Source organism: Schistocerca cancellata, chromosome 8 (assembly GCF_023864275.1).
Source record: "Schistocerca cancellata isolate TAMUIC-IGC-003103 chromosome 8, iqSchCanc2.1, whole genome shotgun sequence".
In the NCBI taxonomy this organism is placed as follows: domain Eukaryota; kingdom Metazoa; phylum Arthropoda; class Insecta; order Orthoptera; family Acrididae; genus Schistocerca; species Schistocerca cancellata.
This window is the reverse complement of record NC_064633.1, coordinates 86,481,930-86,507,815: the sequence shown is the minus strand read 5'-3', so window position 1 is coordinate 86,507,815 and position 25,886 is coordinate 86,481,930. Positions and strand designations below refer to the sequence as shown.

Genomic DNA, 25,886 nt, shown 5'->3' with positions numbered 1-25,886 from the left:
TCACTCATTGTTCCGTTACCTAGCATTATCCTCGTATCGTGACTACTAACGAAAGGGCAATTAAACCGAAAGAGGCCTTATACTGGGGTATCATTTTTTCTCATTGTTGGGAAGGTAATGGAATAGATTGCTTGCCCTATACAACTCTGGTCGCTTTTATCAATCAGCACCTGTTGCTATCTATCAAGAGGCGAAAGGTTACCTAGCCATAGGCAGTCAGCCAGGAAATATCGATTGTGAAGCGATGAAAAGCGTGTTGCAAGATCAATACCAATCAAGGGCGGACAAAGCAAGCCTTGCCAATACAGTACATCAAAATCGCATTGGCCGAAGAACCGAATTGTGTTGTAAGATCGTATCTATAAAGCGGGTGACCGACAAGTATCAAAGCGTTTGCATTCATTTATTGAGGAGACGAGCAAGTGAGAAATACAATGGAATGCCTCTAAGAGACAAGTAAGAAAAAATTTCTGAAAATAAGATACATTCATCTCTCCTACCTCATTTTCTGACACACACACACACCCTCTATGACCATAATCAGTATAAACTTAACTGCAGTTTAGTATTTAATATTAAAATTTGCTGAACGTACCCATTTTAAAAGATATGTTGTACTTCTGCAGAACAATTTGCAACATTTACTCGGTGGTAGTCGTGTAGCGAAAATATATCGGCATTTACATGGCAGTCAGTGGCAGTGTTTGATGTAGATATTACTGCATCACAAATCTACGTCCAAACCAAATACTTTTAAAGCCATTGATATTTTTGCTCTCCTTTCTTTAATACATACTCAACGAGTGGAGTCTGTATAACGTAGTATGTAATCATTGTCGTATATTTTTGCGTATTGATTAGACTAAAACGGATATTATACACTCCTGGAAATGGAAAAAAGAACACATTGACACCGGTGTGTCAGACCCACCATACTTGCTCCGGACACTGCGAGAGGGCTGTACAAGCAATGATCACACGCACGGCACAGCGGACACACCAGGAACCGCGGTGTTGGCCGTCGAATGGCGCTAGCTGCGCAGCATTTGTGCACCGCCGCCGTCAGTGTCAGCCAGTTTGCCGTGGCATACGGAGCTCCATCGCAGTCTTTAACACTGGTAGCATGCCGCGACAGCGTGGACGTGAACCGTATGTGCAGTTGACGGACTTTGAGCGAGGGCGTATAGTGGGCATGCGGGAGGCCGGGTGGACGTACCGCCGAATTGCTCAACACGTGGGGCGTGAGGTCTCCACAGTACATCGATGTTGTCGCCAGTGGTCGGCGGAAGGTGCGCGTGCCCGTCGACCTGGGACCGGACCGCAGCGACGCACGGATGCACGCCAAGACCGTAGGATCCTACGCAGTGCCGTAGGGGACCGCACCGCCACTTCCCAGCAAATTAGGGACACTGTTGCTCCTGGGGTATCGGCGAGGACCATTCGCAACCGTCTCCATGAAGCTGGGGTACGGTCCCGCACACCGTTAGGCCGTCTTCCGCTCACGCCCCAACATCGTGCAGCCCGCCTCCAGTGGTGTCGCGACAGGCGTGAATGGAGGGACGAATGGAGACGTGTCGTCTTCAGCGATGAGAGTCACTTCTGCCTTGGTGCCAATGATGGTCGTATGCGTGTTTGGCGCCGTGCAGGTGAGCGCCACAATCAGGACTGCATACGACCGAGGCACACAGGGCCAACACCCGGCATCATGGTGTGGGGAGCGATCTCCTACACTGGCCGTACACCACTGGTGATCGTCGAGGGGACACTGAATAGTGCACGGTACATCCAAACCGTCATCGAACCCATCGTTCTACCATTCCTAGACCGGCAAGGGAACGTGCTGTTCCAACAGGACAATGCACGTCCGCATGTATCCCGTGCCACCCAACGTGCTCTAGAAGGTGTATGTCAACTACCCTGGCCAGCAAGATCTCCGGATCTGTCCCCCATTGAGCATGTTTTGGACTGGATGAAGCGTCGTCTCACGCGGTCTGCACGTCCAGCACGAACGCTGGTCCAACTGAGGCGCCAGGTGGAAATGGCATGGCAAGCCGTTCCACAGGACTACATCCAGCATCTCTACGATCGTCTCCATGGGAGAATAGCAGCCTGCATTGTTGCGAAAGGTGGATATACACTGTACTAGTGCCGACATTGTGCATGCTCTGTTGCCTGTGTCTATGTGCCTGTGGTTCTGTCAGTGTGATCATGTGATGTATCTGACCCCAGGAATGTGTCAATAAAGTTTCCCCTACTGGGACAATGAATTCACGGTGTTCTTATTTGAATTTCCAGATAACGTGTAGGTCTGTAGAAGTTTTGTATTTTCTTATCGTTACCTCAATGGCGACAGAAGAACCGTCTGGGTACCACCAATATGCGAATATGTCAAACGATCTTCGCTAACGTACAGAGGTACCTACATTTTGTTACTGCAAAGGTAATAGGTATTGTGTCTTAGTTTATGCAACACTCATTCTGCCATATAAATTTGTAACTCTCTTCATATTTCCCATCACGCGTGGAATCGCTTGAACTTGTTAACTTTATAATTACTGAAAACAACGTTTAATTTTTTGCTATAAGCAAACGTTCCTCCCTTGCCAGCTGCCACACAGCGTCAAAGCGAAACGAATCGCGCAAAATTTACCTGTCTTTATTAACAGCTAATTAATACAAAGTGTGTGGAGAGAGACTCCGATTTTAAGCTACATACTTAATTCTAATCAGCATGAAGTGCATACTGCAGGCTACTTAAAGGTATGCAGTCTTCTAAAAAAGGTCTTGTGGTGAGACTGTAAGATGGATCAGATCTTGCAAAATTATGTGAAAGAGGATTTTCATCACTAACATATGCCATTCATCCAACTGACAGCTGCAGAAGACCTTGGTTAGAACTAATAGCTGGCCTGTAGTGTTGTTTCCAATCTCTGACACAATAAGACAACCGAAATGATTGAAGTAGTTAACCCTTGCAAGGAAGACATGCCAATATACCTGATCTCAGGATAGAATAAAAATCAGCTATTTTGTTGAAGGAAACGTCGTGACATACTCCGTGGTGTTACCGTTGGCGTCTTCAGTCCTCTTACTGGTTTAATGCACTTCTTGCCGCTAGTTCATCCTGTGCGAACCTCCTCATGAACCTTCTTATTGTCGTCGAGTCTTGGTCTCCAGTTTTTATCCCTCCATTCATTGAAGCCTCAAGTTGTGTCCTATCAACCGACCTCTTCTTTTAGTCAGGTTGTGCCATAACTTTCTTTTCTCCCCAATTCAATTCATCCAAACTTCAGAATTCTTCTGTAGCTCCACATTTCAAAAGCTTCTATTCTCTTCTTGTCTAGTTTTTTTATTGCCACGTTTCACTTTGGTACACCGCTACACTCGTTGCAAACAGCTTCAGAGTAGATATTCTAGCATTCAAAATTATATTTGATGTTAGCAAGTTTCTCTTTTCTCAGAAACGCTTTTCTTGATGTTGGCAGTCTGAATTTTGTATCCTCTGTACTTCTACCGCCAACAGTTATTTTGCTGCTCAAATTATAACACTCCGTTTAGGGATTTATTTCGTAATCTAACACCCTCAGCATCGTCTGATTTAATTGGCATACATCAAAAAACCGTTGTTTTACTGTTGTTCATACTATCTTACAGGTTCTTCCCCAAGACATTCCGCTCAAATGATCTTCCTAGTCCTCTCTCGGTTCATACAGCATTACGTCATCAGCCAAACTCAAAGTTTTTATTTCTTTTGCCTGAAATTTAATTTCTTTTCCATATCTACCTTTGATTTCCTTTGCTGCTTGCTCAGTGTACAAACTGAATAATATCACGGATAGGCTATAACCTTGTCTCACTCCCCTCTCAACTACCGCTTCCTTTTCACGTCTGTGGGCTCTTGTAAGTGCAGTCTGGTTTCTGTACAAATTGTAGACAAACTTACGCTCCCTGCATTTAACCCTGCTACCTTCACAATTTCTACCAGCTACCGTCCGCTTAATTAGTGCAGGAAATTAATGGGGAATCCAAAGTAGAAAGATAAAAAGAGATTTGAGCCTTTCTCTTTTGCGGATGAGAGTACAACATCTTACTAAACTAGTGCTGTCGGCCCTTTAAATTATACCGATGACACATGTCTCATTTCTTTTCAAACGCAGATCACAAACGGAATAATGATACATATATTACAAGCAAGAAAATCAGTTTCTGGTTCACAGAAAATTCCAATAAAACGTTACATACTCAAGCTCTCATATATAATTCTATTTGAAATAACACTGTAGTCGCTTAGGAAGTGGCACTGTTAATGCAGTGAAGGACTCTAGATTTCTGGAATTGAGGATACGTAGCAATATATAGCGGAATGGAGGTACTTAGGACGCCCTGTAGAAATCTTGAAAATGTTCTTAAAATCAGAAATCAAATTAGATAAATACTTTAAGGGGCTCCGGAAAGGCTCAAAATCATGAAAAGTTGAATTTTTACTTTTTTGCGTTTTCTGAATCTGCAGATTCTTTTAATAGATATATAATTTATTCAATTCCGAAGACTACAACTATTTTTAAATTTTTTTTGAAATGTGTTCTACATGGGCGTGACCCACTGTGGCGCTGTTAAACTGCTGTCAAATGGTGTTATTATTAACGTCCGTGTTCATCAGGTACATTTTAGTGATGTGAGATAAAGTATGTGTTGTGGCTAACATGTGATGGTTCAATATATATCGCTGGTGCGAACGGGAACAAGACTTCGGCGACTGAAAGCTTCGTACAAAAAACAAAAACTCAGTGATGGTAAAGGGTTGGATGGGAAGGGAAAGTTAACTGACAGTGTAATTGACAAAATACAGAACTATTATGGAATGGCTATTAGGCAAAATACACAAAGTGTCGACGAAGTGAAGAAGGCTGTTTGGGCTCTTTTTTTTCATACTTCTTCAACCGATGAAAATCTCCAACATAGCTTGTGTCCCAAAGAAGAAGACAGTTGGTGTAAATATAACAAAGGATTGCTAACTGGTGAAGTGTACACTCATAAGCATAGTCTGCCTCATGCAATAATGGAGGTGATAAAACCTATTTTCAGAGACTTAGCAGCACCTGAACTGTTGAAAAAGTGTATTCACGGAAAAACTCAAAACCCCAATGAAAGTGTAAATAGTGTTATATGGTCGAGAATCCCCAAGACTGTATTTGTTGGAATAGAAACACTTCACTTTGGTGTGTATGATGCTGTTGCGACTTTCAATGATGGCAATATTGTAAGGTGCAAGGTATTTAGAAATATGGGAATGAAGATAGGTTCTAACACGGTACGAGCGATGCTTGCTTTAGACAAGGAACGCCTTCGGGCTGCAGACAGGGCTGTAAAGAGTCTAGAAATACAAACAAGAGTAAACAGGAGGAGGAACAAGAGGAAGCTGGAGGAGGAGTTTGCAGAGGATGAAGATAATCCATCCTATGGACCTGGAATGCACTAAAAAGTTAATCCAATCTTTGTCGCTCGATTCCCAAAACTTTTATTTTCTCATACTAATTACATGTTTTCTAAGGATCTTCCAAACATATTTGTTTCAAACTTTCAGTAAATGTTACACAGTACCTTCTGCATAATTTAACACAGCCTTTTTCCAAAAAACTGCATATTTCTGAATATATAAATAAAAAATTGCAAAAAAGTTGTGAATTTTCATTACAATTGAAAAAAAAATCATTTTTAATAGCTGAACTAAAATTTTGTAAAATCCCTGTGTTAAGTTGTAGCCCATATTCCAATAAATAATCTGTAAAAAGTTCAACTTCCTACTTCAAATACTTTGTGAGGAAAGATGTAATTTATAAGCGTTATTTTAACATTGCAAGTATAGGGCGTTCCGGAGCCCCTTAACTGAAGTAGATCACCATTCGCAAATGCTAAAGTAGGGATAAAAGAAAGTGAAGACAATCTGCCGTAAGCAGTTCATCGGCTAAACCAGATACGTACAGATCACAGTAAAAAAACTGCAATATATAAGACAAAATTTATGGCCTTTCAAGGTAAATACGCAAAACAGACAAACATCATCTGGGTAGGCCTTAAAGACTCAACGGTACCGAACGGCCGCCGTGTCATCCGCGGCCCTCAGGGGTCACCGGATGCGGGTGCGCTTATGCTCAGCACACCGCTCTCCCAGGCTTTCTCAGTTTTCGTCACCGGAGCAGCTACTTCTCAGTCAAGAAGCTCCTCAACTGACGTCACAAGGGCAGAGTGCAACCCACTTGCCAACAGCTCTCGATAAACCTAGACGGTCACCCACCCACGTGCCAGCCAAGCCCGGAGGGGAAGCGGTGTTACCACTTCCGCCAGGCTGTTGGTAAGGTAAATACCTACTACTGTCGTGCCCGCAGCCCGTGGTCGTGCGGTAGCGTTCTCGCTTCCCACGCCCGGGTTCCCGGGTTCGATTCCCGGCGGGGTCAGGGATTTTCTCTGCCTCGTGATGACTGGGTGTTGTGTGGTGTCCTTAGGTTAGTTAGGTTTAGGTAGTTCTAAGTTCTAGGGGACTGATGACCATAGATGTTAAGTCTCATAGTGCTCAGAGCCATTTGAACCATTTTTGCTACTGTCGAAATAATAAGAAACATACAAGTACCAGAACGTGCATCGTGTTAGATATTTGGATTGCGACACTAGCCATGATTATGATAATAATATAGACGAAAAGCTGCAAAAATTTCAGACAATATGTAGAATAATAAACAGAGTGCTTAAGCACAAAACCCGAAAAGGTACAAAAATAAATTTCATGAAACCATAATGCGATAGCACTACTGTTGTATGGAGGCGAGAGTTGGATAAATAAAAAGAAAGATGAGAAATGTGTGTGTGTGAAATCTTATGGGACTTAACTGCTAAGGTCATCAGTCCCTAAGCTTACACACTACTTAACCTAAATTATGCTAAGGACAAACACACACATCCATGCCCGAGGGAGGAGTCGAACCTCTGCCTGGACCAGCGGCACAGTCCGTGGCTGCAGCGTCTTAGAACGCTCGGCTAATCCCGCGAGGCGAAAGATGAGAGCTAGATACAAGCAGAACAGATGAATTATTGAGGAGAATAAAAACTGGACAAAAAGAGATTTAACAAACAATATAGATGTCCGAAATGAGATGAATCTGTGTGCTGTCAATGAGAAAATAACTGAGTACAGAAAGAGATGGAAACAAATTGGAAACAGAAGGAAGAAGAGATTTAGGTCGACCAAGAAAACGATTGATACAAATTTTGCAAAGACGGAACGTGCATATGCCTGATCTCCGTATGTAAAACGACAGCTAAGAATAGATTGAGGCATACGTAGGTCACCTCTAGCCTCTACAAATGGTTCAAATGGCTCTGAGCACTATGGGACTTAACTTCTGAGGTCATCAGTCCCCTAGAGCTTAGAACTACTTAAACCTAACTAGCCTAAGGAAATCACACACATCCATGCCCGAGGCAGGATTCAAACCTGCGACCGTAGAGGTCGCGTGGCTACAGACTGTACCGCCTAGAACCGCTCGGCCACCTCGGCCGGCTCTAGAGTACATCTTGATTATAATTGGTAAATCAGCTGAAAAAATTGCTATGTACGCGCCGTTATACACTCTGTTGTTTTCCTGTCGCATTCGGGTTCCAAACATTCAGTTTCGACATTTAAGAAACGCCAGGGGGATGAAATATTCATGAAGGCTGGCAGATTGATTAACTTTAGAGAGCTCGTCATATTTTCGAGTGTTCACAACAGAGTTTGCGGGGCCGATGTGAGCCGTGACAAGGGCTCAGGGTTGCTTATATCAGAGGGCCGGATGCATAATTCAGCAGTCCCTCCGCGAGGATACAAACCGCTTGCTGCAGCATATTAACGAGTAACTGAGGGAGCGCTATCGTGATATTGTATGAAATCTGAATAAACGGGTCACGCCTCACTCCGTAGCAGCCGATATTCTGGACGGCTGGGGGCAGTTCAGGGTGTCTCGTCAGCATCTGGCTTGCTCAGCAAGGCACGTTTATCACATGACAACTTTTGTGTACTGAGAGGCACTACAGACTGAACGCCAGTTTCCGAGCTAGGTAGCGCAGTCGTTAAGGCACTGTGTATTACGCCTGTTGTTTGCAGCATCGTACTAGCAGTTTATCGTAGGTCGCTGAGCAGCTAAGGGTACCTACTGAGTGGTAAAAAGTGCAGGTGTAATTCTCGTTTGAAGAAGCGTCGTAGGACAGATGCGCCTGATTATAGAACTATATCGCTGACGTCAGTATGTTGCAGAATTATGGAACATACACTCATGCTCATAAATTAAGGATAATGCTGATACAAGGTGAAACAACGCTCTGGTGGGCGGTTTGTGGGTTTAAGTCACCTCGGGGTATGACCATGCGGTGCATTTGACCTGCGGTCGTCGCACGGTGGCGCTGGCAGGGGTCCACATACGCAGAGGTTTGTTGGTGCATGTCAGAGTACGGTGCAGCGAGTAAGTGTGCAGACATTTTCAGACGTGCTAATGGTGACTGTGTGTTGAAAATGGCTCAAAAAACACATATTGATGACTTTATGAGGGGTAGAATACTAGGGCACCTGGAGGCTGGTCAAACACAGCAGGTCGTAGCACGGGCCCTCCGTGTGCCACAATATGTGATCTCTAGATTGTGGTAACGATTCCAGCAGACATGAAACGTGTCCAGGCGCTACAGTACGGGACGTCCACAGTGTACACCACCACAAGAAGACCGATATATCACCATCACTGCCCGCAGACGACCACGGAGTACTGCAGGTAGCCTTGCTCAGGACCTTACCGCGGCCACTGGAACGGTTGTCGCGACTGAACAGACGCGGTTTATTCGCCCAGAGACCAGCAAGGTGCATTCCACTGGCCCCTGGTCACAGGAGAGCCCGTAAAGCCTGGTGTCAAGAACACACTATACGGTCATTGGAACAGTGGTCCCACGTTATGTTCACGGACGAGTCCAGGTATAGTGATTCTCGCAGGGTTTTCATTCGGCGTGAACCAGGAACCAGATACCAACCCCTTAATGTCCTTGAAAGGGAACTGTATGGAGGTCGTGGTTTGTAGGTGTGGGGTGGGATTATGATTGGTGCGCGTACACCCCTGCATGTCTTTGACAGAGTAACTGTAACAGGTCAGGTGTATCGGAACGTCATTTTGCACCAGTATGTCCGCCTTTTCAGGGATGCTGTGGGTCCCACCTTCCTCCTGATGGATGATAACGCACGGCCCCACCGAGCTGCCATCGTGGAGGAGTACCTTGAAACAGAAGATATCTGGCGAATGGAGTGGCCTGCCTGTTCTCCAGACCTACACCCCGTCGAGCACGTCTGGGATGCTCTCAGTCGACGTATCGCTGCAAGACTTCTAACCCCAACGACACTTCAGGAGCTCCGACGGGCACTGGTGAAAGAATGGGAGGCTATACCCCAACAACTGCTCGACCACCTGATCCAGTGTATGCCAACCCGTTGTGCGGCCTGTGTACCTGTGCATGGTGATCATATCCCAAGTTGATGTTGGGGTACATGCGCAGGAAACAGTGGCGTTTTGTAGCACATGTGTTTCGGGACGGTTTTTCTCAACTTATCACCAATACCGCGGACTTACAGATCTGTGTAGTCTGTGTTTCCTACGTGCCTATGCTATTAGCGCCAGTTTTGTGTAGTGCCACGTTGAGTGGCACCACATTCTGCGCCGGCCGCTGTAGGCGAGCGGTTCTAGGCGCTTCAGTCTGGAACCGCACGACCGATACGGTCGCAGCTCGAATCCTGCCTCGGGCATGGATGTGTGTAATGTACTTAGGTTCTACATCTACGTCTACATCTACATCTACGTCCATACTCCGCAAGCCACCTGACGGTGTGTGGCGGAGGGTACCTTCAGTACCTCTATCGGTTCTCCCTTCTATTCCAGTCTCGTATTGTTCGTGGAAAGAAGGATTGTCGGTATGCCTCTGTGTGGGCTCTAATCTCTCTGATTTTATCCTCATGGTCTCTTCGCGAGATATACGTAGGAGGTAGCAATATACTGCTTGACTCTTCGGTGAAGGTATGTTCTCGAAACTTCAATAAAAGCCCGTACCGAGCTACTGAGCGTCTCTCCTGCATAGTCTTCCACTGGAGTTTATCTATCATCTCCGTAACGCTTTCGCGATTACTAAATGATCCTGTAACGAAGCGCGCTGCTCTCCGTTGGATCTTCTCTATCTCTTCTATCAACCCTATCTGGTACGGATCCCACACTGCTGAGCAGTATTCAAGCAGTGGGCGAACAAGCTTACTGTAACCTACTTCCTTTGTTTGCCGGATTGCATTTCCTTAGGATTCTTCCAATGAATCTCAGTCTGGCATCTGCTTTACCGACGATCAACATTATATGATCATTCCATTTTAAATCACTCCTAATGCGTACTCCCAGATAATTTATGGTATTAACTGCTTCCAGTTGCTGACCTGCTATTTTGTAGCTAAATGATAAATGATCTATCTTTCTGTATATTCGCAGCACATTACACTTGTCTACATTGAGATTCAATTGCCATTCCCTGCACCATGCGTCAATTCGCTGCAGATCCTCCTGCATTTCAGTACAATTTTCCAGTGTTACAACCTCTCGGTACACCACAGCATCATCTGCAAAAAGCCTCAGTGAACTTCCGATGTTAGTTAGGTTTAAGTAGTTCTAAGTACCGGGGGACTGATGACCTCAGACGTTAAGTCCCACAGTGCTCAGAGACATTTGAACCACATTCTGCAATTATCCTTAATTTATGAGCATGAGTGTATTACATGCTCACGTATTAAGTTATAACGGTTTTGGAGAACGAAAATATCATCTGTAAAAATCAACATAGATTCCGTAAACCGAGGTCTTGCTCAGTTCGGTTTCTTCCTCCATGAGATCCACCGTGCTGTAGACTTCATCGCTCAGGCTGATCCCGTGGTTGTAGACTTTTGGAAGGCGTTTGACACCTTTACAATCCACATAAACATGATGTGCATTAACACAATTACAGTAAAGTACACTGGTTGAGGGCTTCACACTTAGTCAATGTGTGAAGTTCCCATCAAATGCCGGTTCACACAACTATAACTATGCCAATGCACGGTACGTCAATATGGATTATGTTCGACAGACTCTTATGACAGTTATTTACGTTCTGCATTTGGTTGTGCCGTATTTAACGAAAATGTGTTTTTGATCCATTGATGTACATTGTTATTCTCCTGCGAAAATGTTTGTTATAACCGAAACCGTTAGAGAATAAATATGCAATTGTACAGCTGATGGTGCAGCTTTTTCAGAATGCTTAAACCAGCGTCTACTCGTAAACGCAAACGCCAGCTTTGGAATACAAAGCGCTGTCCGGTGAAGTCGTAACGGCATCGCAGGCGGGGCGAAGCCCTAGGCAGATCTCTGACCGACTATCAGCGGTAAGCGAAGCCCTGCGGCGAGGGGCGGGCGCCGGCCTGCGGTGCACGTGGGACAACGTCCGCCAAAATTGTAACCTGAAAAAGTGCGCGTCTGGCTGAAACGAACTTCATACCACGCATTATGTGCATCATCCTGGAAAAACGGTGAGGAGGAGAGAACTGTAAATAAACTCGATTAGAGACTCCGGTGCGTTGCGAAGCTCTGAAGTTAGCCCCACAGGGCTTAGTTTTAGGTCTACTCCTATTACTTATACAAGTGAATAACCTTCCACTTAACCCTCATCAAGTTGATCCGTAATTGTTGCAGACGATACTAGTCTTATAATAAATCTCACTGCAGAGAAGGTAACAGAAGAAATTTTAATGATGTTTTTCGAAGAATTGTTAAGTGGTTCTCTGAAAATGAGCTGTCCATAAAATTTAAGAAAACACACTATACTCAGTTCTATACAACAAATAGAGTCGTACCCGCAGTTGGTGTAGCACATGAACAGGGCTCAGTAAACAAGATAGAATATTCTAAGTTTTTGGGTGTAGATATTGACGAAAACTTGAGCTGGAAGAAGCATATTACTAAGCTGCTCAAACAATTGAGTTCAACTACCTTTGCTATTCATGTAATTGTTAGTCTTGGAAACAAACGTATCATCCTCCTAACACAGTATGCATATTTGCACAAGATAATACCTTATGAAATAATTTTCTTCGGTAATTCATCACTTAAACGAAAGTATTAATTGCAGTAAGAATAATATGTGGTGTTCACTCGCACTCTTCAAAGAATTATGCATTTTGACGATATATACATCCAATAATGAATTCGTAATTTTGAATTCATCAAGATTTAACACGAATTGTTATGTTCATACATACATCGTGTAAGCGGACATCTTCCTCTAGCATTACTTTTCTTCAACAGTAGTAGTCGATATCAGTAATATCTTTCGACTTTTGGGCAGGTCAATATTATCTCGACTGATTTTCTGAAAAATTTGATAGAATTTTATACACAATATGTTATGTTTTAAGCTAAAATTTATGAAAACGAATTACTTTATTTTCGTTCTTACAATCGATATGTACTAGCTCTGAACGTACAGATAATTTTTTTTAGAAGCATTTGAAATTACGAAATATCTGGCACACTTAAAACTTCTATTATTAATTACGCAATCTAGTACTGTTTATTATGTTTACTTCTGGAGTCATTTATGAAACAATAATAGAACTTAACAGAAGTTCATTTGTCAAGAAAAATTGTAAACTCTTTGGAGCCCGCCGTTGTGGCCGAGCGGTTCTAGGCCCTTCCGTCTGGAACCGCGCGACCGCTACGGTCGCATGTTCGAGTCCTGCTACGGACATGGATGTGTGTGATGTCCTTAGGTTAGTTTGGTTTAAGTAGTTCTAAGAGACTGATGACCACAGATGTCAAGTCCCATAGTGCTCAGAGCCATCTGAACCATTTTGAAACTCTTTGGAATATAGTTATTACCACAGAGTGAAATAGTAGTGAACATGCCTCTGATGTGATCGGTCGTATTTTTGTGTTTTGGAAGAACAATGTAATTTCGGTTTTGTTAACGTGGAAATTCAAAAGACTGTGTGATATATTAAAATGCGACAAAATAAATTAAGTAAAAACAAAAATTTTCAACGACATTCATCAAAATTATTGAGATCAATTGACCCATGAGAACCTAAAATGTGAGAATTTCAGCTTCAAGAATCAGACCCCTAGACAAGAAGAACTGGAGACGATTCTACAAGAAATTATAAATAAACTAAAAACTTTATTGTAAACTTTAAAAAGCTTCCTGTCAAAGCTTCCGAAAAAAATTTGCAAATTGGGGAACAACAGCGGCAACTAGTAAGGAGTGGGTAGATTACAGTCGCTAGAAGAAAAAATGACATTCTTATCTATTATTAAAGCCGTCAGTGGCTCAGAAACGAGTTCGGTATCCATTAACAAATATTTTTGATCATTTGTGGAGTAACGTAAAATGTAAGACAGGTTTTAAATGTAACATATATTTACTTCTTCTGGACAACTTCTTCCATTCCATAGACGATTTTTTATTTAAAAAGCGATAGTTTGTAACTAAAAAGCGACGTAATTTTTAAGTATAGTCGCATGAGTAGGACAGATAAATACCAGTTCCATAAAAAAATAGTTCAAATGATCTATGGAACATGTAACTGTTACCATTGGTCCCAGGACGGTTTATGCAGAGGCGACAGTTCATTTAAAGTCTCCAGCTTTCTCAGGGAATTTCAAACAACCGCTAAAATATTGATAATATATTCTTACTCTCATAGTCACAATGCGCTCATAGAATAACGAAACAATATATACGTATGTGGTGTCCCAACCGGAATGGTCAATATTCAGGGATATGACACGAACGACCATTTGAAGCAAAAACTTTCATACGAACATACGCCCTGTTCTGAAAGGTGGCGGAGGTAGAACACATTTCATGTACATTGCTATTTATTTTCTGCATTTTTCAGTACATTGTCAGAAGCCTATCTGCATACTCTTTATTAGTAAAAGTGTGTGGCGTTTTGACCATCGCGTGTACAAACACAGTTAACTATTTCTTCTCTCTGATACAGTCTTAATCTCTCGCACTACTTCACTCTCAACACACCAAGGACAGCTGCGCGTTCAACGCGCTATTTTAATGGCAGAAAAACATCCCGAGCAAATAGGTTGGGCTACAACAAAACGTCTAGGAGGCTGGGGGAGGGGGGGGGGAGGGGGGCAGAGCAGGTAAGACACGTACGTGCGCGACACTAGCCCAAAAACATATGTGCATTAAAGGTGTTCTACCTCGGAAACCACTCGGAATAGGGCGTACACCCACATGAAGTTTTTCGCTTCAAATGAGCGTTCCTTTCATAATCCTGAATACTGACCATTCCTCCAGGACGCCCTGTGTACTGATGATTGGAACACAATACGTAGCGACACTGTGTACTGAGCGAGGTGGCGCAGTAATTAGCACACTGGACTGGCATTCGGGAGGACGACGGTTCAAACCCGGGGCAGCCATCCCGATTTAGGTTTTCCGCGATTTCCTTAAATGGCTTCGCACATACGCCATGATGGTTCCTTTGAAAGGGCACGGCCGATTTCCATCCCCACCCTTCCCTGATCCGAGCTTCTGCTCCGTCTGTAATGACCCCGTTGTCGACGGGACATTAAACACTAATCTCCACTCTTCTCCTCCGATTCTGCATGCCATGGATTCACAAGTCCTTGGCGGATTTCCGGACGTATGCGGCATCAGATGACTACGTAAAGGTCAAGCAATTCTCGTAAACTATGGGCCGATGGTCTGTGGCCGAAGCGCTGGTGCCCGACGGTGTGCCAAATGTGTTCCATTACGTTCAGATCAGCGATCAGACAAATTAGGTGTGCAAGACATCAATGTGAGTTCAGCATCATATTCCACAAAACTACAGCAGCACGATTCTGGCTTTGTAACACGGACAGTTATCTCGCTGGAAGAAGCCATACCTGTCGCAGAAGACATCAAGCATCGAGGGATGCAGGTGGTCCGGAAGAATATTTATGTAGCCCATAGTTTCATGCTGCCTTCGACTACTACCACATCTCCCATGAAGGCCCACGGATCATCGGCTGGTCCGGCCGGCGTGGCCGTGCGGTTCTAGGCGCTTCAATCTGGAACCGCGTGACCGCTACGGTCGCGGGTTCGAATCCTGCCTCGGGCATGGATGTGTGTGATGTCCTTAGTTAGGTTTAGGTAGTTCTAAGTTCTAGGGCACTGAAAGACCTGAGTCGAAACAAGGCCCCGGAAGTAGACAACATTCCATTTGAACTACTGATGGCCTCGGGAGAGCCAGCCATGACAAAACTCTACCATCTGGTGAGCACGATGTATGAGACAGGAGAAATACCCTCAGACTTCAAGAAGAATATAATAATACCAATCCCAAAGAAAGCAGGTGTTGACAGATGTGAAAATTACCGAACTATCAGTTTAATAAGTCACAGCTGCAAAATACTAACGCGAATTCTTTACAGACGAATGGAAAAACTGGTAGAAGCCGACCTCGGGGAAGATCAGTTTGGATTCCGTAGAAATGTTGGAACACGTGAGGCAATACTGACCTTACGACTTATCTTAGAAGAAAGATTAAGAAAAGGCAAACCTACGTTTCTAGCATTTGTAGACTTAGAGAAAGCTTTTGACAATGTTAACTGGAATACTCTCTTTCAGATTCTGAAGGTGGCAGGGGTAAAATACAGGGAGCGAAAGGCTATTTACAGTTTGTACAGAAACCAGATGGCAGTTATAAGAGTTGAGGGACATGAAAGGGAAGCAGTGGTTGGGAAAGGAGTAAGACAGGGTTGTAGCCTCTCCCCGATGTTATTCAATCTGTGTATTGAGCAAGCAGTAAAGGAAACAAAAGAAAATTTCGGAGTAGGTATTAAAATTCATGGAGAAGAAGTAAAAACTTTGAGGTTCGCCGATGACATTGTAATTCTGTCAGAGACAGCAAAGGACTTGGAAGAGCAGTTGAACGGAATGGACAGTGTCTTGAAAGGAGGATATAAGATGAACATCAACAAAGGCAAAACGAGGATAATGGAATGTAGTCAAATTAAGTCGGGTGATGCTGAGGGAATTAGATTAGGAAATGAGACACTTAAAGTAGTAAAGGAGTTTTGCTATTTAGGGAGTAAAATAACCGATGATGGTCGAAGTAGAGAGGATATAAAATGTAGACTGGCAATGGCAAGGAAAGCGTTTCTGAAGAAGAGAAATTTGTTAACATCGAGTATAGATTTAAGTGTCAGGAAGTCATTTCTGAAAGTATTTGTATGGAGTGTAGCCATGTATGGAAGTGAAACATGGACGATAACTAGTTTGGACAAGAAGAGAATAGAAGCTTTCGAAATGTGGTGCTACAGAAGAATGCTGAAGATAAAGTGGGTAGATCACGTAACTAATGAGGAGGTATTGAATAGGATTGGGGAGAAGAGAAGTTTGTGGCACAACTTGACTAGAAGAAGGGATCGGTTGGTAGGACATGTTTTGAGGCATCAAGGGATCACAAATTTAGCATTGGAGGGCAGTGTGGAGGGTAAAAATCGTAGAGGGAGACCAAGAGATGAATACACTAAGCAGATTCAGAAGGATGTAGGTTGCAGTAGATACTGGGAGATGAAGAAGCTTGCACAGGATAGAGTAGCATGGAGAGCTGCATCAAACCAGTCTCAGGACTGAAGACCACAACAACAACAACAAGTTCTAGGGGACTGATGACCATAGATGTTAAGTCCCATAGTGCTCAGAGCCATTTGAACCACAATCGGCTGGAGTCCGTGGCGTGTTTTGAGCATCTGTTCGCCTAAATGATGGCATTTATGTACACCACCACTGACATGATGTAACCAGAAACGTGATTCATCTAACCGGTAGATACGTTTCCCTGGTTGCACGGTCCCCACTGTTATATGAACTGATGATGCTGATGTGTGAAGTTGTGAACACGTAGAGGTCGCCTTCTGCGGAGCACCGTGTTGAATAATGTGCGACGAACGGTGTGCGCCCAGACACTTGTGCCTGCACCAGCATTGTACTCTATCTTCATACCTGCCAGAGATCGCCTCCTGCACTGCTCCACAGAGCTGGCAGGCCACCGACATGCTAGCTCCGTGATGAGGCGAGAATGTAGAACACCTTGTCTATGCTCGCCGTTTCACTGTCCTCGAACCATTTGTCGTTGACGCTCACGACTGTAGCACTGGAACTGCCGACCATCTTCGCGGTTTCCCCCAGGTGGCACCCACCAGCCCTTTGTCTTAATCACTTATGTCACTGGATTTCCCCATTTGTAGCCTGAATCGTTGCTAGAATGATTCCGTTTTGTTTCGGCTCCGCTTATTCAGGGTGTAACGAGTATAAATGCAAATATTTCTGTTGGTGACTGAGGAAGTTGTACTGAACAGCATTACATCAGTATTTACGTCGTTTTCAGACTAATAATTATATCTATTACTAGTTGTACATTTTTAGGTTGGGTAATACCTCCAAGTACACATGGCAAGAGCAAGCCATTAATGCCTACCTTCCCCCGGGCTGCACGTCAGTTGTTGAAGTGAGTATCTGTGGATGCAAAACGTTTAGTCTCTACTGACAGGCGCAGGCTGCTTAGTGGTACAGTTAACGACCATGCAGTTCGATTTTACACAGAGTACGCGAAGGAACTTGCCCCCCTTCTTGCAGCGGTGTACCGTAGGTCTCTTGAAGAGAGTAGCGTTCCAAAGGATTGGAAAAGGGCACAGGTCATCTCCGTTTTCATGAAGGGACGTCGAACAGATGTGCAGAACTATAGACCTATATCTCTAACGTCGATCAGTTGTAGAATTTTGGAACACGTATTATGTTCGAGTATAATGACTTTTCTGGAGACTAGAAATCTACTCTGTAGGAATCAGCATGGGTTTCGAAAAAGACGGTCGTGTGAAACCCAGCTCGCGCTATTCGTCCACGAGACTTAGAGGGCCATGGACACGGGTTCCCAGGTAGATGCCGTGTTTCTTGACTTCCGCAAGTCGTTCGATACAGTTCCCCACAGTCGTTTAATGAACAAAGTAAGAACATGTGGACTATCAGACCAATTGTGTGATTGGATTGAAGAGTTCCTAGATAACAGAACGCAGCATGTCATTCTCAGTGGAGAGGAGTCTTCCGAAGTAAGAGTGATTTCAGGTGTGCCGCAGGGGAGTGTCGTAGCACCGTTGCTATTCACAATATACATAAATGACCTTGTGGATGACATCGGAAGTTCACTGAGGCTTCTTGCGGATGATGCTGTGGTATATCGAGAGGTTGTAACAATGGAAAATTGTACTGAAATGCAGGAGGATCTGCAGCGAATTGACGCATGGTGCAGGGAATGACAATTGAATCTCAATGTAGACATGTGTAATGTGCTGCGAATACATAGAAAGAAAGAGCCTTTATCATTTAGCTACAATATAGCTGGTCAGCAACTGGAAGCAGTTAATTTCATAAATTATCTGGGAGTAGGCATTAGGAGTGATTTAAAATGGAATGATCATATAAAGTTGATCGTCGGTAAAGCAGATGCCAGACTGAGATTCATTGGAAGAATCCTAAGGAAATGCGGTCCGAAAACAAACGAAGTAGGTTACAGTACACTTGTTCGCCCACTGCTTGAATACTGCTCACCAGTGTGGGATCCGTACCAGATAGGGTTGATACAAGAGATAGAGAAGATCCAACGGAGAGCAGCGCGCTTCATTACAGGATCATTTAGTAATCGCGAAAGCGTTACGGAGATGATAGATAAACTCCAGTGGAAGACTCTGCAGGAGAGACGCTCAGTAGTTCGGTACGGGCTTTTGTCGAAGTTTCGAGAACATACCTTCACCGAGGAGTCAAGCAGTATATTGCTCCCTCCTACGTATATCTCGCGAAGAGACCATGAGGATAAAATCAGAGAGATTAGAGCCCACACAGAGGCATACCGACAATCCTTCTTTCCACGAACAATACGGGAATGGAATAGAAGGGAGAACCGATAGAGGTACTCAAGGTACCCTCCGCCACACACCGTCAGGTGGCTTGCGGAGTATGGATGTAGATGTAGATCAGGTCGTAAAGTGTGTGTGTTTGTGTGTGTGTGTGTGTGTTTGTGTGTGTGTATGTGTGTGTGTGTGTGAATTCTTTAGGTCATCGGTCCCAAGACTTACACACTACTTAAATTAACTTACGCTTGAACAACAGACACATCCATGTTGCAGGGAGGACTCGAACCCCCGGCGGGAGGGGCCGCGTAGTCCGTCACATGACGCCTCAAACCGCGCTCCCACTTCGCACGGCATTAGGTCGTAAAGTTCGTGACGTGTTTGTGGAAGGACTGTTCGGTGCAGAAAAAAACCAACCGCCACCCTGATGTGTGTATATATTAACGCACCACACGCAAAAATATCTACACTTATACCCGTTATACAACGCATAGGCCTACCTTTCTGACCATATCATCAAGAAGAGCGGCGTGTTTCGTCACAAGGTTATTTGGTAACCGTGATAGCGTTACGGATATGTTTAGCAAACTCAAGTGGCAGACTCTGCAAGAGAGGCGCTCTGCATCGCGGTGTAGCTTGCTCGCCAGGTTTCGAGAGGGTGCGTTTCTGGATGAGGTATCGAATATATTGCTTCCCCCTACTTATACCTCCCGAGGAGATCACGAATGTAAAATTAGAGAGATTCGAGCGCGCACGGAGGCTTTCAGACAGTCGTTCTTCCCGCGAACCATACACGACTGGAACAGAATAGGGAGGTAATGACAGTGGTACGTAAAGTGCCCTCCGCCACACACCGTTGGGTGGCTTGCGCAGTATAAATGTAGATGTAGATGTAGATGTAGATCATGTGCCTTCAGTGCCTACAAGTGGAATTTAGTCTATCAGTGGTCAGAATGTTTTGACCTATCAGAGTACTCTGTACACTGTCGAAAATTAGCCGCGTAGCTTAGTGATCAGTGGATGCAAACAAGGTCAGTTTCTTCCTCACATGCATAAGTACGAAGGTTGGAACTTTAATAGTGGCAACTATTTATTTACAGATCGTACAAAAGAGATACGTGTTTCAAAGTTTTACTGACCTTCGCCGGCCGGAGTAGTCGAGCGGTTCTAGGCGCTACAGTCTGGAACCGCACGACCGCTCCGGTCGCAGGTTCGAATCCTGCCTCGGGCATGGATGTGTGTGATGTCCTTAGGTTAGTTAGGTTTAAGTAGTTCTAAGTTCTAGGGGATTGATGACCACAGCAGTTAAGTCCCATAGTGCTGAGAGCCATTTGAACCATTTTACTGACCTTCAAAGTAGTCACCAGCAATGTGCATAACCCCTTGCCAGCGATGTGGAAGTCGTAACATACTCTTAGCAGTGCCAGTTGAGTTGACAGCTCGAGCGGCGCGGTCTATTGACCGACGAATTCGTAGCAATTCTGAAGCGAATGCCGTGAAGTATTTCATTCAGTTTAGAAATCGAGTTGAACTCACGAGGGCTTAAGTCAGGGGAGTGCAGTAGGTGGTATAGCACTTAGCAGCCCCATCAGTCAAACAAATCAGTAACAGCTTGCACTCTACGTGCTTGAGCATTGGCCTGCAAAATTATAGTTTCTGCAGAAAGTGTCATCACTTCTGTCTCTAAGCTCTTCATTTTTGGAACACAGTCTCCGACTAGCTTAGAGACAGAAGTGATGACACTTTCTGCAGGACCTTACCATCATTTTGCAGGACAATGTTCAAACACGTACAGTGAAGCTGTTGCTGATTTATTTGACTGATGGGATTGCTAAGTGTTATACCACCTACTGCACTCCCCTGACTTAAGCCCGCGTAAGTTCAAATCGATTTCTAAACTGAAGGAAACACTTCACGGCATTCGCTTCAGAACTGCTACAAATTCGTCGCGCAATAGACCGCGCCGCTCGAATTATCAACACAACTGGCACTGCTAAGAGTATTCTACGACTTCCACATCGCTGGCCACAAGCCATACACAATGCTGGTGACTACTTTGAAGGTCAGTAAAACTTTGAAACACGTATCTATTTTGTACGAGCTGTGAATAAATAATTACCACTATTTAAGTTCCAACTGTCGTATATTATAGACCAACAGTGCATGCCGAGCCTGAAGCTATGACATAAGTTACTTGGAGATCACACTCAGTTGTAACGATGCACATCTGGTGCCAAAAGTCCTCTTGTATTTTAGCTATAAGTCTGAAGACAGCCTGACACCGCCAAAACCAGTCATCATGTGATCTAGACTGTTTTGTTTAGTAAATAACAAAATGCGCACTGTCTTTTCCTGAAACATATCGCCGTCTTTTTGTTTCTGTGACACTGCGTGACAGGACCTATTCGGCAGCACAGCAGATGCTGAGGACTGTCCCAAGAGGGGGAGGTATACTTGGAAAAGGCCGTGAGACATTGGAAGATTTTAGTTAGATTACATCATGGTTAGACAGATATTCCGAAATCAGGTATTGGATTCTAAGGCGTACCTAGCAACAGGTATAGACTCAGATCACAATGCAGTAGTAATGAAGAGCAGGCTGTAGTTTAAGAGGCTGGTCATGAAGAACCAATGTGCAAAGAAGTGGGATACAGAAGTACTAAGGAATGAAGAGATACGCTTAAAGTTTTCTAAGGCTATAAATACTGGAATAAAAAACAGCTCAGTGGGTTGTACACTTGAAGACGGATGGAGATCACTAAAAAGCGCAGTTATAAAAGTTGGAAAGAAAAACGTAGGACCAAAGCAGCTAGCTGCAAAGAAACTATGGGTAATAGAAGAAATAATTCAGTTGATCGTTGAAAGAAGGAAGTACAAAAATGTTCAGGGAAATTCAAGAATACAGAAATACAAATCACTGAGGAATGAAATAGATAGTAAGGGCAGGGAAGCAAAGACGAAATGGCTGCGTGAAAAATGTGAAGAAAACGAAAAAGAAATGATTGTCGGTAAGGCTGACTCAGCACACAAGAAAGTCAAAATAATCTTCCCTGAAGTTGAAAGCAGGGATGGTAACTTTAAGAGTGCAACGGGAATTCCACTGTTAAGTGCAGAGGAGAGAGCAGATACGTGAAAACAGTATACTAAAGGCCTCTACGAGGGGGAAGATTTGTCTGATGTGATAAAAGAAGAAACAGGAGTAGATTTAGAAGAGATAGGGGACTCAGAATAAGAAAGTAAACGAGCTTTGGAGGAATTAAGATCAAACAAGGTAGAAGCGATACGTAACATTCCATCAGAATTTCTAAAATCATTGGGAACGTTGCAACAAAAGGACTATTCACCTTCGTGTGTAGAATATATGAGTCTGGCGAGATACCATCTGACTTTAGGAAAAATATCATCTACACACTTCGGAAAACTGTAATAGTTGACAAATGCGAGGATTATCGCACCCTCAATTTAACAACTCATGTATCCAAGTTGCTGATAATAATAATATACAGAAGAATGGAAAAGAAAATTAGGGATCTTTTAGATGACGATCAATTTGGCTTTAAGAAAGGTAATGGCACCAGACAGGCAACACGGCTGCTGATATTAGAAGTAGGACTAAAAAAAATCAAGAGACTTTCATAGTACTTGTTGTTCTATAAAACGCGTTCGACAATGTCAAACGGTGCAAGATGTTCGAATTTCTCAGGGAAATAGGGATAAGCTGTAGGGAGAGATGGGTGAAGTACATCATGAACAAGAGCCAGGGGGGGGGGGGGGGGGGGGAAATAACATGAGAGGAAGACCAAGAACCAAGAACGAAGTGCTTGGATTAAAAAGAGTGTAAGATGGGAATGTAGTCTTTCACACCTACTGTTCAATCTATGCATCGAAGAAGCAATGATGAAAATAAAAGAAAGGCTCAAGAGGGGAATTAAAATTCGAGGTGGAAGGATATCACTGTTAAGATTAGCCCATGACATTGCTACCCTCAGTGAAAGTGAGGAAGAATTACATGACCTGCTGAATGGAATGAACAGTCTAGTGAGTACAGAATGTGGATTAAGGGTAAATCAAAGAAAGACAAAAGTAATGAGCAGTAGCACAAATGAGAACAGCGAGAAACTTAAAACCATGATTGATGGTCACGACGTAGGTGAAGTTAAGGAATTCTACTACCTAGGCAGCAAAATAATCAATGACGGTCGGAGCAAGAAGGACATCAAAAGCAGACTAGCATTGGCAAAAAGGGCGTTCCCGGCCAAGAGAAGTCTATTCGTATGAAACATAGGTCTCAATCTGACGAATAAATTTCTGAGAATGTACGTCTGGAGCTCAGAACTGAATGATAGTGAAACATGGACTGTGGAAAAAACGGAACGGAAGAGAATCGAAGCATCTGAGATGTGGTGTTACAGACGAATGTTGAAAATTAGGTGGACTGATAAGGTAAGGAATGAGGACTGCCTACGCAGAATTGGAGAGGAAAGAAAAATGGGGAAAATACTGAGAAGAAAAAGGAACAGGATGACATGACATGTGTTAAAGACATCAGGGAATAACTACCACGGTACTAGATGGAGCTGTAGAGAGTAAAAACTGTAGAGGAAGACAGAGACTGGAATATATCCAGCAAATAATTGAGAACGTAGGCTGCAAGAGGTTGGCACAGGGGAGGAATTCGTGGTGAATCGAAGAAAAGAAAGCAGATGCTGATGTATACGTAGACAGGCTGAGACGCACTGCCCTCCAGCGTTTCCTCAATATTTGCTTTTTGTGTGTATGTGTGTGTGTGTGTGTGTGTGTGTGTGTGCGTGCGTGTGTGTGTGTGTGTTAAGGAATCGCTCATACTCTACGTAGCTGATATGCGCAATTACTTCTTCCTGTGAAATTCTGTCACTCTATTTTTTTATTACTATCTGAAGCCGTGTTTGGAAAGATGGTACACATTCAGCAATGGTCTATAGCCATATGATACACCTCTCTTTTCACACGGATTTCATGAACAGTAGAGACGCAGGCATGATATCCTTTGAAACAATTTTCTGCAATGCTACCGACATTTTTCTGTCGTTGGTCTTCGTTCACTGATGGAGATGGTGTTGTCCTTTCTGCTCGGCATAAGGATCCCTCCAGCAGTTTGTAGTTTTTAAGATTTCCTGAATGCTGCCTCGGTCATCGTTAACTCCCCTTGAGCGCTTCTCAACTGGAGGAATTGATTCAGCCATATCGACAATATCCACGTCCCTTGAGTGTATTGTTTACGTTGATATCATGTTGGTGTCATCTCGTACCACAGAATCTGCGACTGCAGATGGTTGTGGTGGTCCACCTGAGCCGGTCAGGTTCCCCCGGTAGCAAGCCTCTCTCATCGCCGTACTGGTTGTTTACCTCGCATGTCTATGTCTGTTGAATTGTCGAAGACCCAAAGTTGTGCAGTTCTGCCTTCTGCGACTCGAAGCGAACATGCTGTCAGCCTAAGGCCGCGTACAATGCGCTCCCTGACACTTGTCGAATTAATCCAGTTACTTCGAGGATTTTTGAGCACCGAACTTTAATAGCGACTTTTATTCAACGGTCTTTGGTATTTCAACAGAAATTCGAAGGGTCTACTGATGTCTAAATAGTTACGTTAATGAGGACAAAAACCTAGTATAAGACGATGAATTGATACGCCTATCAAAAAGCGTGATACTTGTCTTAAAAACTATAAATTTATATCGTGACTTAGTTCCTATTGTGTTACTGCATGTGGGCCAGCGACGTTCCATGATTTTTCCACTGGAAAAACATTTATTTCCAACCCTCCAAAATATGTTTTCACACGCTACTTCTTTGAAGGAAAAAAAAACATCGTTTCTAGCAATTTTCCTTTAGCAAAAGGAAAGAGGTCACATGGAATAAAATGTGGAAATCTCGGTGATTGAGGAACTACACAATGTGTAAGTAGGCTGTTTAGATTTTTATATTGGCAAAGTTACGTAGCGCTCTGTATGAAAATCACTGGCTGTGCTGTGTGCAGTCTGTGGCTAGTTTGCATTGTTGTCTGCCATTGTAGTGTTGGGCAGTGGCAGCTGGATGTGGACAGCGCGTAGCATTGCGCAGTTGGAGGTGAGCCGCCAGCAGTGGTGGATGTGGGGAGAGAAATGGCGGAGTTTTGAAATTTTTAAAAATGGATGTCATGAACTGCTGTATATATTATGACTTTTGATGACTATTAAGGTAAATACATTGGTTGTTCTCTATTAATATCTTTCATTTGCTAACTATCCCTATCAGTAGTTAGTGCCTTCCGTAGTTTGAATCTTTTATTTAGCTGGCAGTAGTGGCGCTCGCTGTATTGGAGTAGTTCGAGTAATGAAGATTTTTGTGAGGTAAGTGATTTCTGAAAGGTATAGTTTAATGTTACTCAGGGCCATTCTTTTGCAGGGATCTTTGATAGTCAGATTGCGTTGCGCTAAAAATATTGTGTGTCAGTTTAAGCACAGTCTTGTATAAATTGTTCTAAGGGGACGTTTCAAATGTCCCAGTCGTTCAGAAACAGAATTGCGCATACTGTAGAGGATACTAAACACATACTTAAAGAATTAATAGTCTGAAACCGATACTTAGATTTTTTGAAAAAAAAACCCATACAACTGGCACCAACAACATAAACTGGCACCAACAACATAAGCTTATAGCGACTGGGCAAAGTGATGGACGTTAGTCTCAGTGCATGCATTACAATGGTTCATAAAATATTGCAACATGCTCTACAAAACTCCCTGTTGTCTGGAAACAAGCAGCTAGGACTTTTACAGCCAGTTTATCTACAGTTTATACTGGTTGCTTTTCCCAGTGACTTCATGCAGCACCGTGGGGAAAAAAATCCTTAGCGTTGAGATCCGGCGACCTAAA

At 43.6% G+C, this 25,886-nt stretch overlaps 1 protein-coding gene across 1 annotated transcript in view; it reads right to left on the bottom strand.

Moving 5' to 3' along the window:
* LOC126095381 (protein FAM98B-like) overlaps positions 1 to 24,358 on the bottom strand; it is a 58,963-nt gene extending 34,605 nt beyond the window's left edge. Inside the window, exon 1 of the mRNA XM_049910185.1 lies at positions 24,252 to 24,358. Within this exon, the coding sequence (XP_049766142.1) occupies positions 24,252 to 24,358 (107 nt within the window). The remainder of the gene's footprint in view (positions 1 to 24,251) is intronic.
* Positions 24,359 to 25,886: the final 1,528 nt, after the last annotated feature.